The sequence below is a fragment of the Rhipicephalus microplus genome, chromosome X (genome assembly GCF_043290135.1).
Source record: "Rhipicephalus microplus isolate Deutch F79 chromosome X, USDA_Rmic, whole genome shotgun sequence".
Classification (NCBI taxonomy): Eukaryota; Metazoa; Arthropoda; class Arachnida; order Ixodida; family Ixodidae; genus Rhipicephalus; species Rhipicephalus microplus.
Window position 1 is genome coordinate 154258286 of NC_134710.1, and position 14451 is coordinate 154272736.

Below are 14451 nucleotides of genomic sequence, written 5' to 3' on the forward strand. Positions count from 1 at the left end.
ACATTTCCAAATGTAGATCAGTGTCTTTTCACAGACGTACTAATCCGTTAGTGTACAACTACACCCTACATAACAGTTTTCTACAACTGACTAGCTCGTATAAATACCTTGGAATACATATCTCAAGTGATCTATCATGGACCCTCCACATCAATCACGTCACTTCAACAGCTCGTAGATCTTTAGGTTATATCCAAAGAACCCTGAAGTTTGCTCCCAGCCACTTAAAAAAATTAGCTTTCACCACAATAATACGCCCCAAACTGGAGTACGCCGCAGCAATTTGGGACCCACATCAGCATTATCTCATCCAAAACCTAGAAGCCATCCAAAACCGCGCTGCCAGATTCGCCTTTTCCGATTACTCATCGTTCACCAGTGTAACAGACTTAAAGAAACGTGCCGCATTCATTCCCCTTAATCAACGCCGAAAAACTGCGCGGCTCGCATTATTCCACAAATTCTATCACGCATCCCCATCCAGCATTTACGTCACCCAACGCCCCCATTTCTCTGATCGTTGTTGCAACACTATGCAAGTACATTACCCTCGTCCCAAAACTACCACATTTGCAGAATCTTTCTTCATTCGGACAGCTAAGGAATGGAACGCCCTACCGGAAACCATTGTTAGCATTCAGGATGCAGAAGCCTTTAAAAACTCCCTGACAACCATCACTGAACTGTAATAGCTAACTGAACTGTGACCTGCCATGCTATTTCTTGTATAATGGTTTCTAGTGTCATCTCCCTAGTATGACATGTATGTATATTTTGTGTACTTGGCAATGTTTCGAAACCTTTTAAGTGGTACCTTTTGTCACTTAAAAATGTTTTCATCCAGAGTCCTCAAACAAATGTACCTGTTACCGCCCCGCCCCCTCTTCTTGTATGCCGACCCCTCATGTAATGTCCCTTCTGTTAGGGACCCTTGAGGAAAAAAAAATAAAAAAAAGGGGCAGATCCCACGTATAGTGAGAATCGATGAAATGCGAAGCACGAATGAGGGAGGTTTATAATGTCCCTTTCAAATCAGCACAATGTTCCGTAGTGGACGGAAGTAATACACAGTAAACACAAGTAGAAATTTTATGAGTAATCACGTATGTAGATGATACGGAAGTATATATGTTGTTTATAGTCGCATAATGATGGCAACACTGACGTTTGCAATACTAGCAACAGAGTCTCGCCGCGGTGGTCTAGTGGCTAAGGTACTCTGCTGATGACCCGCAGGTTGCGGAATTTAATCCCGACTGTGGCGGCTGCATTTCTGATTGAGGCGGAAATGTTGTTGGCCCGAGTGCTCAAATTTGGGTGCACGTTAAAGAACCCTAAGAGGTCAATATTTTCGGAGCCCTCCACTACGGCATCTCTCATAAACATATCCTGGTTTTGAGACGTCAAACCCCACATATAACTCAATCAATACCAGCACCAGCAGTGGTAGGCATGTAAATTATGCCGTACATGACATCGATGTGATGATTATCATGTTCGCGCATGGCATTTCTGTTCGTCGTCCCTTCACGCTACGTAATACCAAACTTGGTATATGTGGAGGTATCGACACGGTTTCGAACATGCTCTTAGTGTAGCATGTAGTCATTTTTTACATGACACGCATATTATGAATATCACATTTGCACCAGTCATATACCTCCATCAACCATACATGTCACGGAACACCAAATTTGGTATATGTAAAGCGAGCGTTACAGCCGCAAGCACACTATATCAGTGTAGCATGTAGTCACGTTCTTACATGACACGTATGTCATGATTTCTACGTTAGGGTCTGTCATCTACGTTCGTCATGCAGTCATGTCATACCATACCAGTTTTACAATATGTCATGTGAACGAAACCACCTCAAGAGCAGCAAGATCCTGACATGTACATCATGACATTCACGACATACATACCACTACTTTCATGTGATGACTAGTCACTTATGCTCATTATACAGTCAAGGCGCGCCATAGCAATTTTGGTATCTATCCCATTATCTAAACGGCCAGAAGAGGCAAAAGTCGTAGGCGGATAGATAGATAGATAGATAGATAGATAATTAGATAGATAGATAGATAGATAGATAGACAGATAGACAGATAGATAGATAGATAGATAGATAGATAGATAGATAGAAGGATAGATAGATAGAAGGATAGAAAGATAGATAGATAGGTAGATAGATAGAGATAGATAGATAGATAGATAGATAGATAGATAGATAGATAGATAGATAGATAGATAGATAGATAGATAGATACGGTCAAAGTCGCCGAAGTTCACTTGAAAATTTTAATAAAGGGTTTGTGCTTGTGTTTTAAATTGCTTGTCCCAGTTATGATAGTTCTTGTCTATTGTTAATTATTTTTTGTTCGCATACACACATATGTTTCCACTTAGCAACATTTTCTATATACCAACAGCGAAAAGTGACAGTCGACGACAAAGCTACTTCATAAGGTGACTAATGTGCACGTTGAAGTTGCTGACGAGTACAAAGGGTTTGTGCTTGTAGGTGTTCAATATTGTTGTCACAACTACGATCGATATTAGCCTATTGTTCAACATTTTTCCATCTCACATCCACGCATCTGCCCGTGATGAACAGCGTGGACGTGGACGGACAAGCCTCGGCCTTAAGATACTTCGCCCTTAAAGAAACTGCAGCACGTCCGACGCAAAGTGTTCTGATCAAGGCACACTGATACCTCTACGCAACTTTCTCTTTCACGCAGTTTTCAGACACAAACGACACAATGTGTCTTCTGGGGTCTGTTTTCGTTGTATTGTGGAACTATCATGCACACGATGTCGATGATAACATATGACCTAACTTGTTTTGGTAGTTTTTCTTAGTTGGTCTATACTGATGAATGATGGTGCCTCGAAAATAGTTCTTATGCCACCTACCATATTCCCCTAAATGCCTGCGATGCCCTAAATGTCTTAACTCGTAAGAGTAAACAGCTTCTGCCTTGAAGTCGTTGAGCAATTTCAGCGTCACTGTCTCTATGGATAAACAAGCTGATTGACCCATTAAAAAATTATCCTCGTATCTGCATGTTAATCTGCAAATGTCGTCGAAAGACGATAGTCTTGCATGTGGAGAGAGTGAACAAAACATTTATTTGATGTTCTGTGCCAGAAAATTGGTGAATGTTTTTCTGGAGGCGCTGTATTAGAGTGCCTCGAGCGTGCAGCGGAGGCGAACGAGCGCATCAAGTCACGTCACACGTGAGACATGAGTGCCATCTGGCAGTTTTCTTGGAAAACCTTGCGTGGTCGAGACGGGCGTGCGCGTCCTTCTCGGAGGTGATAAGGTGTAGAAATCAACGTGACGGATAGGCGCCACCACCATGTCGTCTTAGCAAAGCGTTGGAAACACTCGTCTTTTCGTGCAAGCGTTGCATGGTCAGCGCAGCGTGATAAACGCTACGGTCCTTAGAATTACTTATGTACGCCTTTTGTAGTAAAAGACGCACATGCATGCAGATCATATACGTGTTGTTATGGTGCCTCAGATATGCGCAATAATTGCTTTTTAATCGACAATCGCACAAGTATGAACGCTGAATTTTGAGCAACATTGGTGGGCGCTGCAGATGGGGTCGGCCGTTTGGGGTATCGGCTGGTGCCGTTTAGAGTACCCGGTACCGTTAAGGGTGGAAAAACAGACAAATGTACAGACAGACGGATCAAAATTTTTGCGTTGAAGGTCCCCAAGAAAGACTATCGTCTTTAAAAGAATAAACCCCCTTTCCTTTAGCATAAACGCCACTTAAGGGCACTAGCGCACTAGGTAAACAGTGAATGACAGGCAAGTAATATAATTTTGTTCTCAAATCTTTCTTCATGTCGTGACGACATAGTGGCACATGATAACAAAGTAGTTGCACACCTCGATAACGCTGAATAGATACCCATAGATAGGGAGATTACAAAAGAGTGCAACCAGACACCCACTAATGGACCGTAATAATTATGAAGTATACTTTCATGGAGAGAAGCTCGGGACAAATGATAAGCGTATTTTGGTGTAGTGGCTCTGCTTTAGCTGCAAGAACGAATTGAGACGAAGTTAAAATGCACACACGTTACAAAGGGGCCCTTGCAGAGGTTTGCAAACACTTGAGAACCTCTCTGTTGAATCGCATGTGGTCCTGATTGACTCCCCCCTTAATGGAATAGAAGCCGCTATTCATAAATACGTGTAATATTTGTATAGTTTTATCATGTTTTGAAATGTGAACTGCACCAAGAAGCACCAAGTTTGAGCAAAAGTACAATAAATTTAAGCCTTTATTGACAGTATAAACATGAAGCGTATGTAAGCTTACGTATTGCGGCAGTCTGCCTCCTTTAAGGTTCCACAATTCACTGACTATACGAAAGTTATTCGCCCTCCACGAAGATTTCTGTACTTCTGAATAATCGACTTGTCTGTTGCTGAAGCCTCTTCAGTAATTTTAATGCTAAAATTATGAATACAGAATTGTGAGCATCCCTTTATATCAACTGTAAAAACTCAAATTCAGTGTTCAAAAACAATTCGATTAGATTTGCTCCTCACACTATATTCGATAGGTATGCGATTCAGTGTCAGAGGAAAACTGTTCTCATCGCCAGTGGCGCAGCCAATGGGTAGCATACCAGGCACGTGTCGCCCCCCCCCCCCCCAAAAAAATTTTTTTTTCTGCCATGAAATATTGACTTCAAAACATTAGACCCCATCTGCGGGCCCGCCCGGCAACCCCTTCAAGTAAAACTCCCCCCCCCCCCCCCCGTAAAATATTTCTGCCATCGCCCCTGCCCTCAGCCCTACACATTTGACGTACCACTCCTTGCTGTACGCCTGTGCACTCCAGCCTTGAGGATGACGAATGTACTGGCAATGCAAGAAATCCTGGAAGCCCATGATACAGGGGATACGCCATGAGCAAGAGGGGGGGGGGGCTGTATATTTCCTGCGATTTTTAGCCTCGCCCACCCTCTGAAAGGCTAACCCCCGAATGCAGAGATGTTACTTGACTCGTACTTGACTCGTTCTTGACTCAAGACAGTCTTGCCGGTCACCATAAATCGTTCTCGAACTTGCGGGCGACTTGAGGGCGACTTGGCTCGGTCGAAGTCAGGACAAGTTTCAAGTCAGCTGCGGGGATTGCTTGAAAGCGACTTCACGCGTTATTCCAACATGGCCACCTCTCGAATGGACGTCGCGTGAAAGGTGGCCGCTTTTGAGTTTGCTTGCCTCACCATAAGCGTAGCATTTTTTGAGGCGCACTGCCTGCCGAAGATTCTTGGAACCGCTTTACGTGACCAAGGAAATCCGATGGAATTGTACGACGAGCAACAATTCCACGCTAGGTACAGATTCATGAAGAATGCCGTGGGGCAGCTGCTCGTTATGTTGCCGCTCCGTGAAAGTGGGGACAAGCGAAGACAGCCCGTGCATCCAGTGTTACAGCTACTGATGGCTCTCAGGTTTTACAGCGCTGGCACATTCCAACCACTCACCGGAAATTTCGTCTGCATTCCGTAGTCGACAGTGTGCCGTGCAGTCGGAAAAGCTACGCTACTCATCGCAAAGCACCTGTACGCGATGCTGGTGCGCTTTCCGCAGCCGGCGGACTGTAATGAAGTGGCTGAGTTCCCTTGCGTTACAGGTTGTGTCGACTACACACACGTACGTATTAATAGCCCCGGTGTCGACAACGCTGAAGTGTTCCGTAACCGCAAAGGCTATTTCTGTTTTTCTATAACACGACGACACTTTCTGTCTCTTTCGGTAAAAAAAAAATTGACTCGGTGCTGTGTCCGTGTGCCTCGTCTATCCTGTCGTCCCGTCTAGGGCACTGTTTCTCGCTCAGAAAGGCATCGCTTGTAGCACAACGCTACGTAAAATTACACACACAAAAAAAGAGGTGCCCCTATCACAGGTTTTTTTATGCGCGTCACCATCGTGCAGCGATACATTGCTGCACCCCGCGAGACAGAATTCTGTTGAGGGCAATGTCCGGACCCCCGCTTTTTCTCTTGTTTACCAAGCTCAACAAAAGGATACGAATCACATTTGTTCCCAGAGCTTGCTTTTTTTTTTTCATAATAAGTGCGACCTAGCCCATTACAGGCATGCACACAGGCGAACAGAGGCAAATACCGTGAAAATCTCGTCACCTCGTGAGCCAGGTCAGCACATATACATGCCATGGCGTTCGTTTGAGAAAAAAAAAAAAAACGACGAAAGAACCCAACGCGATGCTTGTTTCTCCTCCAAACAAGCAACTGTGGAGGAACGCACCGCATTTGGGTGGCCACTAAAACCAGCAGGCAACGAACGCTTTACAGAAGCAACACTGCGCATCGCTGTGGTGGCAGGCACCACATGCCGCTCGTTAGCCATAAAATGGCAAGAATATGCTTGTGGCCCTTCGTTTTTATAGTTATTTTAAAACGTAGGGTCTTTTTTTGGTGTAATGCATGCCTTACGCGAACAACTTCATTATTACCCTCGTTAGCAGGCGAGCAGCGTGTTTCTGCTTTGAAGCTCGTTCTTGACTTGACCAAGCAAGACAGCCTGACCATCTATGAAACGCGAAGGCTGACTTGGGCGTTTTGAAGTCCGCTGCTTGCTTCGCGCCGACTTGCTCAAGTTAAGTTGAAGTCGCGAGCCAAGTAACATCTCTGCATTCGGGGGTAAGTATTGACTCTATGGCACGCTCCTTCAAAGCTGCCCTCTTAACTCCTCCGTCCCTCCCCATTCCCAAGGTAGACATTTTGGCACCACCCCTTCTTGACCGTGAGCGAAAACTCCTACAAAAAGTATCAGCGTGGCGCCAGTGACATCGGGTACCCTTGTTAAGCACACATATCTTTAGGACTTCAATATTTCTTACTTATGAATATTCGTCACTACGCGTATTTCAGCCCTCACTTGTGAAGAAATATTGACCCATGCGCAAACATTTGTTAATATTTTTTGTGAGGTCGTCATCTCGTCAGGAAAATCATGTTCTTGAAAAAGCAGGGATGAATTCTAACCGTAAGGGTACCGATCAAGCTCACACATTTTCTTTATTAGAGTCATTTGTTTTACCCGTGACGACACTGAAGAAGTAAAGTAAGGCGATCGCATTAGTCGTACTCCGAACCGATCGCAATGCTTAGGTCGTTGCCGAGAATCTCCGTCTTGTGGTACCACAGGTTGGAGTCCACAACAACTGAAAGATTAAATAGAAAAGAAGCTACTTAACATTGTATGTAACAGCCTTGCTGAACAAAAACACATGTTCTTTTACCCATATTGACACTAAAATGCAATGCGAAAAAAATGCTTGTTTTAAGAGCGCTGAGTTGAAATATTCAGAGACACAAATTTTGTTTTATTTATTATTTATTTATTTATTTATTTATTTATTCATTGCGAACATCTTACGTGGCTTGTACGAAGCAGGGTCTCCATCTCCTTCAGTTTTTTTTTTGTTTCAAGAATAGCTTCGAATTTACAAACTATACACTCACGTAGTGAAGAGTGATTTTTTTATTGGAAGCACTTATAAAAAATCAACGAATTGCAAGCTTCGGTTGCAGTACAATGTAGCTAGAAAAACTCGACACCTCACAAGACTTCTAGCGTTTTTGCCGCATTGAGCACTCTCCTGTCTCCCAACACTAATAACAGTCTGTCATTGTGGATCAGCATTAGTAATGCGAATGGTAACGCGGCCTTTATTCCCGGCCTACTTGCACCGGGGAGTTTACGCCCCCATTTGGTCAGCTGCTAACTTGGTTATTCGATTATCCTGGCAAAACGGCTTGATAGAATGCAGCGTAGCTAAACGATAGCGCTGCTAAAGTTAGCCCCCCCCCCCCTCCCCAAGAATGAGGGCTCAGCCGGGCACGCTGTAAACTTTCAAGAAACAACAGACGGCAAAAATGAGAGGACTCACATATTTCTCCCGGATGTACAACTACTTGAAGCTCGTGGCATGTTGAGTAACACTCGGGAACGGGCTTCAGCGTCCACAGTTTTTTCCCCTTAATTTGCGCTTGCCAGGACGGCTTGCCGACATGATCGATCTTCAGGGAGAGCGGGGGTGAGGAGTATCAGAAAAGGAAGAGATAACCGTAAAACCGTTTTGAGGGGCGTCAACGTTCTTCAAAATAAAAAAAAAATGCATATAGACGTACTTATGGAAAACTGAACCCCTGCTTAACGCAACATTTAGCATAGACTCACCACATTGACCTTGAGGATTACATCAAAATGATGTCCTTTGCAAGTGCTCCTCGAGGAAAGGTGAAATTAGGTACTAGTAAATTATACGCGATTACCTCAAACGCTAAGCCCCGTTGCGGTGGTCTAGTGGCTAAGGTACTCGGCTGTTGACCCGCAGGTTGCGGGGGTGAATCCCGGCTGTGGCGGCTCCATTCTCGATAGAGGCAAAAATGTTGTAGGCCCGTGTGCTCAGATTTAGGTGCACGTTAAAAAAACCCTGGTGGTACGAATTACCGGAGCCCTCCACAATGGCGTCTCTCATAATCATATGATGTTTTGAGACGTTAAAAGCTAAGCTCCACATATCGATCGATCAACCAATCAATCAATCAATCAATCAATCAATCAATCAATCAATCATACGTTAAATCAATAAACTGAGAGAGAGGGAACAGAAAGGGGATATGCGGGAAAAAACAAAGGACGTGACCGACAGGGCTGCTCAACACTAGGGGAGAGAGATGTCGAACAAAGAATAAAAAACGAACGTTAGCAAAAATAACCGAGGGGCAGTTAATGCGAAAACATATAACAAGCTGTCGTCTACCGCAATGGTACAGTGGTTACGGTGCTGGGCTGCTAACATGAAGGATGCGGACTCAACTCCGGTCACGTGGTCGCAATTCGGTAGAGACGAATGGCCCATATGCTGTAGGTTGGCAATGCACGTTGAAAAAAAAAAAATACAGATTGTGAAACTTTCCGAAGCCCTCTACCACGGCGTCACTCGGAATCACAGTTAACCCAAAAATAGCACGAAGTGCAAGGACAAAACCTGCCATGGTGGTCTAGTGGCAAAGGCACTCGGCTGCTGACCCTCAGATCGCGGGATCGGATCTCGGCCACATTTTTCATGAAGGTGGAAATGCTTGAGGCCCCCGTGTGCTTAGATTCAGGTGCACATTAGAGAACCCCAGGCAGTCGAAATTTCCGGAGCCATCGTGTACGGCGTCTTTTATAATGATGTGGTGGCTTTGGGTCATTAAACCACAACAATTATAAAGTATTATGAGTGCAAGGACAAGAAAGATTTGAAAGGTAGCGCTGACTTAGAACCACTTTAATCGAGCAGATTGGTTTCATATATCAGGGGAAACGCGCAGAGAAAGAAATGACAACATAAAAAACTAAAAATCAGCCTTAGAGTTACTCAATGGTGCTATCCTATGGTGACATAAACAGTAACGCAAAATAAATGCACAATACATGACATAACTTTCAAAACATGTTATTCACATGGCTTCAGTAGGCGTCAGCGCAATAGAAGTTGTACTACAGCATTCATTTGGTAGTTTTTCAATGAAACGTCTTCCTTCGTGGTGGCATTGCATAGAAGAGATAGGGTAGCGTGACTCTTGACGAGGTCCTGTGTAAACGTTGGCTGTATCCCAGAAATCGGACAAAGTATGAGTGGTTTCCTGGCTAAATCAAGCTCTTTATGCTGGACCTGAGTAGGAGGGCACAGCCCTTCAATGCAATGCAATATGGTGTTTCGCTTTGCTGAAAGGCTGCTTGAGTGGCCGCGCAGTGGCTCAGTGAGGCCACGAAAACTCAGCACTAGTTTTGGTTTCAGGGAACATGCATGCTCGTAGCGGTTGCCTGCGCTCCTTCTCGTCCCTCACTCAGCGATATTGGAAATTGAATCACGCTCAGTTATCTTACATCATGAATATCTCGCTCGGTTGGCGTGCCAACTACGGGAAAGATATTAGAGGGCTGTGCGGGTTTACAAACGAGCGGGCGAGTGGAGAGGGCAGTGGAGCACGACCCGATAAGAGAATTATCTTATCGGGTCGTGCTCCGCTGCCCTCTCCGCTATCCCGCTCACTCGTAAACCCGCCCAGCTCTCCGCTCGCCCTCTCGCTCGTAAACCAGCTAAAGACACTGAGAACGGAAGCCGCAGTGAGTCACGCCGAGCAAGTCAACCATGCATTCGACGAAGGTTGCTCAATCGGGCAACACTTTTTTTTTGTCTGTGTCTGTGTATCTGCGGTGTGTGAACCCGGGGACGTCCACTTCCGCGAGTGTCTCGAGATTTCCTTGTTGGAACGGGGGAGCACAAGTATTTGGACCCTATATTCGAGCAGGTGTTTTAATTTTGCATGAGTACATAAGTAAACGGGCAGTTTTCTGCAAGCCTGACTGGACTTAAAAAAGTGCATTGTCGCTAGACTAATTGGTCAAGTTTGCAGCCAAGCAGCTGCAAAAAAGAAATGCGTTTAATGAAAGGCTTATTTTCGTGTTGGCTGGGCTACATAGGTTTTGTTTCCTTTATTTGGCATGTAGTTCAAATTAGTGTCAAGTATTTATAGGCTCCTTCCTGTTCTATAAATTCATGCATTGGGGTTTGAGTTTTTAGTTGTAAAACTGTGACTTAAGTACATGTGATGAGCTAAATGCTTCTAAAAATTATTACACAGAATGTCGCTGGAGCTAACGTTTTGGCAAGTGAACTTTTTTTGTCAAGGCGACGCTCTTGCCCTCACGAGGACAAGTGAACTTGCCAAAACACTATTTGCAGCGACGTTCTCTCTGAAAACTTCTGATCGCTTCAAGCCTCTCCGTGCCTCTGAAGTTCTGCAAGAAAACTATGCGCGCTGTCATAACAAACGTGATTGAGTCAAATACGACGTGTTCTACTCGCTTATGTTGATAATTTTCGCATTGGGTTGGATATTTTGTGTTCATTGTTTGCTCATTATACCCGTATGCCAACTGTAAAGTAAACTGCTTGTATAGAGTGGTCCCAATAAACTACGTGTATATGACCAATTTTTAAATAAAACAACCTTGCAATAAATAAGTTCATTTCATTTGTGCCGATCAAGTTTTGGCTCAGTAACCCTAACTTTCACCACTTAAGAATATACGAACAAAATTATAAAAATGGTAAACAAAATTTTACGTATAGGCGCATCGCCCAAGCGGCCAGCGGACCTGAAAAAAGACATGAGAGCATTCCGCTTGAATGCGAATAGTAGTAGGAGAAGAGCGCTTCTGTGACAACCCTTCTCTCAACCTTTTTTCCTTTCCCTGTATTTGGTGGCCTCACCAATGACGTCGTGAAAGAAATGTTCGTAATTTATTTATAGTAGGGTTTCCGGCCATAATAGAGTAACATAAAAATTAAGAGTGGTCACTCTGGTCAAAAGCGGCGGTGCTACGCAGCTTCACTCCGCCCCTAAGATGGCAACACACCACTCACTGCTTTCAAGGAAATGCACGTACTAGTTATCTACTACAGTACCTTTTCTAGTGCATTATGCGTTTACGTGTTTCTGCCACGGCGATTGTGGCTTTCTTATCATGTCTTATCGCCTCGCTAGTACTACATGGTCGCACAGGATCTGTCATGAATTGGATGTGAGAGAAGTGCACATGTAGTAGACGCGAAGGCAACGTTGTCACGCTCCCTGTTCATGAGCATTTAAGACAATGAAGAAGTACGGACAGCAGCAGGGAGACGTGACAAAAGATTTGCGATAACATGCCCGGCGTGCGTCGTGGTCTTCGCTTGTTTCGTCTGCCTCTCAGTTTGGCTACTGCTAAGTACGAAAGCCATCATTACTTTGCAAAGTGCGTGTTTCATTCGTCATTGAAGCCTTGAACTAAAATTTCTCGCATTGTGCTGTTCGGTGCAGAGAGATTTTTTGTGCTCTTCACTTCGCGTATCATTTTCGGGGATTGCGTCACACGAAAAAAAAAAGAAAAGAAAAGAAGAAGAAATCACTGTTTGGAATACTGTCATGCACGTTCGCGGAAAAAATATTTCTTGGCTCAACAAAGTGAGTCACCGTTCGCATTGTTAGTTTTTTCTTGTGCCGATACATGTATTTGAATTCACTGCATGAGGGAAATTTTGTAAAAAGTGCAGTTATGTGTAGTATCATTACCTGTGGCGTTCACAAATTGCTTAAAGCTCTAACAACCGCAATAAAGGAGAAGTGGTGAATCTAGAAATATGTTTGTTAGCTTTGTTTGTTTTGCTTTGTTTTTGCTGCGGAAACTGCTTGTGCTTTTTCGCGAAAGAGCGATGTGAAGTGCATAAGGAAAAATTTGTGCAAAGGCGAAAAAAAAAAACGTAGCCAACATTTTTTTGTTCATTTCATGCTGCAGTGAAGAGCTGTGGCAACTACTGCAGTGTTGCGTTGTGCACTGTATATGCAGTTGTGTGCATTTATTGCAGTTTTACTGTTTTGTGGGTCTTGTTATAATGAGGCCTTTAAGTTTATTTCTTGTTTGTAATCTGTACTCATGATATGACAGCTGTATTTTTGTGTCTTGCAATGCAGTGAACTTATCTCTTCGTGCCCAAGTTCATTAAATATTTCCAAGGTGAAATGTGCTTACCAAGAATATCACTTGAAGCTAAATGTTTTCACTTCAACTATTATCATGTTTCATTTAGAATGTGTGCATAGACACACAGTGGCATAGTGTGCTTGCGCTCTGGTGGTACAGCTGACACCAAAATAATCAATGCATGCAAACGATGCGTGACAAAAAAAAAGTATGGCCTCAGAGACGAGCACGCACGTAGAAGTGGTCTTGGAGACTGTACAGTATTTCTAATTGCTAGAAAATAGCCTTCGAGACGTCCTTTTCTGCAGTCTTCCATCTCTGAGGCTGCGATGGTTCTTAACGACCGTTTTTAGCTCTGCGAACCCAGATCAGCCGCAGGGGCTATGCATGGAAGTGTCCTCTCTTAACGTTTTATATATTGCCACGAGGAATTGCTAAGGCGCAGTACAACGCAGACGTTGTTAAAAGAGGAACGCTGACGGCATCGCTACGACTCATGAAGCCCGCCGGAAGGCACGAGCCGGCCCAGCCTGTGCACGAGCTGCTACCGAGCAGCGGCAAAGAAAAGAGAAGAAGAAGAGGACGACGAGCGTTCGCTGCTTTCTCCCAGCTACTGTGTAGTTCTTTTGGCTTTGGGCACAAGTTCGCCCTTATTAAACCTTGTAAATAGGACGTCCCGGTTGTGAGGTTGTTATATCCGTTACATTTTCTGGTGGAGGTGCGGGGTACATGATTCCGAGCCCCACGCAAGAGCGAAGTCCAAGCACTGACCAGCCGCAACCAGTGGAGCTTACACCGGTGCACCAACGAGTCAGCCGCCGTATCCGAGGAGAGTTGCCAGAATTTGGGCCACTCCCTTCTGTATCAAGGGCATCGGTGACGGAGACAAGCGCCGCCACCACCATGACGAGCCAAGTTACGCCGGCACAACTCATCGTAAGCCAACCGGTCATTCCAAAGGTGTTTCATGGTGACCCATACGAGGACGCCGAAGACTGGTTAGAGCATTTCGAGAGAGTGGGAAATCTAAATCAGTGGAACGAGGAAGGCAAGCTGCGTAACGTCTACATTGCGTTGGAAGACTCTGCACGAGTGTGGTACGAAAACCACGAGGCATCTCTGACGTCGTGGCAAGAGTTTCGGCGGCAGCTACTGAGTACGTTCGCCAACAGTGATCGCCGGGAAAGGGCGGAAGCAGCTCTCCGCACACGGATTCAACGAACGAACGAAACTGTCGCGATGTACATCGAAGACATGTCCCGCCTTTTCAAGCGAGCTGATCCTGGCATGACGGAAGACAAGAAGGTGCGCCACCTCATGCACGGGGTAAAGCAAGAATTGTTCGCGGGACTCATCCGCAATCCGCCCCGTACTGTTGCTGAGTTTCGGTCGGAAGCAACAACCATCGAAACGACGCTTCAGCAGAGAGCCCGACAGTACAACCGCGACGTAGCCGGTGCATCCGCAGGAGTCTACTCAGCAGGCGTCGTGGATAATCTTGACACATTGCGCGAGCTCGTCCGGTCTGTTGTCAGGGAAGAATTAAGGAAACTGCAGTCACCTGATGTCACCCCCGAGCTGTCTCTTGCTGAAGTTGTCCGAGATGAAATTCGACAGGCCATGCGGGAGCCGCGGAGTGATGTGCCAGCGACACGACGGGCGGTAACGTACTCCGAGGTGCTCAGGCGACCTACTCCGCACTGTTCGCCGATCGAGACACCAAGTACTTATGTGCAGACAATGCGCAGCCCGCCTGAAATCGTAGAGGCAACACGCACTCCACCTCGTGCGAGAGAGATGATGCCACGGAAGAGCGATGTGTGGCGAGATGCCACACGTAGGCCCTTGTGTTTCCACTGTGG

The 14451-nt window shown here is 45.2% G+C and overlaps 1 protein-coding gene across 1 annotated transcript in view; it reads right to left on the reverse strand.

Moving 5' to 3' along the window:
* Nucleotides 1-7064: 7064 nt before the first annotated feature.
* The window catches only part of LOC119176900 (uncharacterized), a 29993-nt gene continuing 22606 nt past the window's right edge, over nt 7065-14451 (reverse strand). The window contains exons 4-5 of the mRNA XM_075878049.1: nt 7959-8088; nt 7065-7229 (exon numbers count right to left, since the gene is read on the reverse strand). Of these exons, the coding sequence (XP_075734164.1) occupies nt 7144-7229; nt 7959-8088 (216 nt within the window). The 3' untranslated portion in view covers nt 7065-7143. The remainder of the gene's footprint in view (nt 7230-7958; nt 8089-14451) is intronic.